Here is a 2,845-nt window from a genome sequence, read left to right as displayed (position 1 = left end):
TTACGAGTGCTGCGCTTCAGAGCGAGCCCGGACGAGTTCCAATTGTGTCTTTTAAAAGAGAGATTCCAATCAGTCAAAATTTAAAGTGATGTAGTACATTTTTTAGAATACAAAACTTGATACTCGTGATACAGTATCACACAATAGTTTCCCTCCATCATCTTAGAAAAAGACAAACCAAAAAAGAGAGGCAACGGTACGTTTATCGTACATTCAAAAAAGAAAAATACAGGTAGCAGAGCGCCATGCTTTATTCTTGGCGCTGCAACTTTCTTTATGATAACGATGTAGTAGTAGTAGTACTAATACCAAGCTAGCAGATAAACTTATGAAATCTTGTGCTTTTTGTGGTTTTCAGAAGAGAAAAATGGGAAAAAAAACCTGCAGCGCAGGAAGTATAGTTTGGGTGCAGAGGAAAAATGGAACATGGTGGCCAGGGAAAATACTGTGTAAAATGGAAATCTCAACTACTAGGATTTTTTCTCCTAATAGTTTCAGTTCAAGATTTCCCATCAAGCTTCTTGGTCGAGATAATGCTTCTGTGTATGTCTTATCTCCTTATTTTTTTTGTGTGCTTTCTGTGTTGTTAGAAGCTGGAATATGAAATTCTTGAGTACCCCTTTGTTTTTACTTGGTAAAAATTAGAAAAACATTAAGTTTTAACATGAACAGCTTGCTAAAAAAATATAAGAATAAAGAGAGCATAATATCTCGTTTTACCATTTCCTGAATGTTTTTATGCTCGAGAAATGAGGGTAAAATGTTATTTTGTTTTGCTTCTTAGACAATAAGCTAGAATGTTATGAAATGGAATTTTGGCCTTTGTGTCCTAATCATAGAAACTTCTCTTGTGTTGATGTTTTTTGTAAATTGGACAGAGAAAAGGATAATAACTATGCCATATTTGTTGTTGTTCTTTTTTCTTTAATAGTAATATTTTGTTGATTTAGGATCAGCAAATCATGTTAGTGTGTAACAAATTACATTACTACCAGGTACTGGTACAACTTGGAGAAGTCCAGTCGCGTAAAGGCATTTCGATGTGGTGAGTTTGATGATTGTATCAAAAAGGCCGAATCATCCAAGGTTTTTACGTTTAATAAAAAACTCAAGTATGCACTTCGAGAAGATGCAATTCTTCATGCTCTTCAACTTGAGAAGCAACAACAGGAGAAACTGAAAATGCCAGGTATATGGGACTTTGTATATATACTAGCTAGACTGCCAATTCCTTGTTACTAGTAATTGGTAAAATTTCAGTTATTTGACCTCTTACACTACTTTTTTCTGGATTCAAAGATGGTCAAAGTGTTGAGAGAGCCAAGAGAAACAGACCATTTTTGGAGCAATCAGTTCATTCTCAATCATCAAAGAGTGAGACAACTGCATCTGCAGGTTAATGTTTATCCTCTCCTCTGCTTCTTTGTTTATGGTTTTGAAACATCATCTTTGAGGATGCTGTATCTGTCTTTACTTAATTAGATTCATCTCTAGCTCGACCTGTATAATCAATCGGTCTTATGGAGCTGTGTACATGTATCTGTATAATCCTTCTAATGGTAATCTAACTTCTTGTCTTTCTCATATATTTAACATAATATATTTCTACTCAATAATAATAATGCCCACCAGTTCCGAAATAGCTAAATTTGCTTGAGTTATAATTACATCGGTGATGGCACTGAAATGCCATTACAGGTGACTTCAATTCTAGAAAATTTTACATCTAAGAATAATCATATGATTTGTGTTTAACAATCATTGGAGTAAATCACATATTGGAGACATCTTTCCTTTCCTTCTGAATGATTGGAAGAGCACTTCAATAGTTATAGAATAGTTTCAAGACCAAGCTATTGATTGGATACTATTTGTTTTGATCTATTGTGAAAATTCAGGTTACTATACATTGCGACCAAAAAAGATGATCAGTCGTCCAGCAGTCAACAAAAGGAAAATGCATATTCAACATTGTAGGAGCAGATTAGTTGTTTCAACTAATGAAACTGGTATTGAATCAAGGGGTGTCAATCACAAATCTCGGCCTAGTCCAGGAAACTGTCTCTCAGAGGAAGCCAGCAGCCAAAGCCTTAGTTCAAAGTTCACCACGTGCACGCGGAAGACATTAATAGATGTGGATATGACAGTTCAAGGCACCTATAGAGGAGAGCATACTCCTCTTGTTTCTTTAATGAGTAGATTAAACGGAAAGGCAATTGTAGGGCACCCCATCAACATAGAAGTATTAGATGATAGTTCTGAAATAATTCTTGTTAAGAAAGGGAGCTCGGATCAGCTGAAAAACAAGAGAAGAATGCCTCAACTTGTTTGGAGAACTTCAAAGAGAACTCCTGTCTGTTACACAACCTCTTCTGCATCTAAGAAGCCGAACATGTCAAACAACGGACCAACAACATTCTTTCGTGGCGATGGACAAAAGTGCAACCATGATGCAGGTGACAAGAATGCTGTAAAAGATGACATGACTCTGCCTTATGTTACATGCGTCCCTGTGAAAGACATATTCACCAAGTTAATAGGGGCACTTGGAAATGTATGATCATAAGCAGGATCTCGAGGTTTATATGGTGTGCATGACTTAGTATTTATTTCCCTTGATGACTTTCTGTTTAATCACACTTAGGTCCTGAGTAGGAGAAGCTTTCTGTGGATATTACAGTAATTAACTGCTGCCAATAAGAACTGTATATTGACATACTAAAGTAGCTTTATATGTCTCCTCTGTAAGTAACCTAAACTTACAAAACTAAGCTAAAAGATTGCTCAACTATTTGTTCTTCCAACATGAAATCTATCTATCTATTAGTCGCTGTAGTAATATTGA

At 35.7% G+C, this 2,845-nt stretch overlaps 1 protein-coding gene across 1 annotated transcript; it reads left to right on the top strand.

The window, feature by feature from the left end:
• On the top strand, positions 363-2,619 carry LOC109236277. The gene is made up of 4 exons (XM_019402476.1): positions 363-543; positions 996-1,189; positions 1,300-1,395; positions 1,899-2,619. The coding sequence occupies exons 1-4, from the start codon at positions 368-370 to the stop codon at positions 2,558-2,560; spliced, it is 1,128 nt and encodes a 375-aa protein (XP_019258021.1). The 5' UTR covers positions 363-367; the 3' UTR covers positions 2,561-2,619.

This window comes from Nicotiana attenuata, chromosome 12, assembly GCF_001879085.1.
Source record: "Nicotiana attenuata strain UT chromosome 12, NIATTr2, whole genome shotgun sequence".
Taxonomy (NCBI): domain Eukaryota; kingdom Viridiplantae; phylum Streptophyta; class Magnoliopsida; order Solanales; family Solanaceae; genus Nicotiana; species Nicotiana attenuata.
This window is presented reverse-complemented; position numbering and strand designations above follow the sequence as displayed.

What these genes read in the sequence shown, in the direction of transcription:
- LOC109236277 (XM_019402476.1), top strand. Translation starts at nt 368, where the DNA reads ATGGGAAAAAAAACCTGCAGCGCAGGAAGTATAGTTTGGGTGCAGAGG. An exon ending in GGAGAAACTGAAAATGCCAG is followed by an intron (nt 1,190 to 1,299) that starts GTATATGGGACT and finishes CTGGATTCAAAG; the next exon opens with ATGGTCAAAGTGTTGAGAGA. An exon ending in TGAGACAACTGCATCTGCAG is followed by an intron (nt 1,396 to 1,898) that starts GTTAATGTTTAT and finishes GTGAAAATTCAG; the next exon opens with GTTACTATACATTGCGACCA.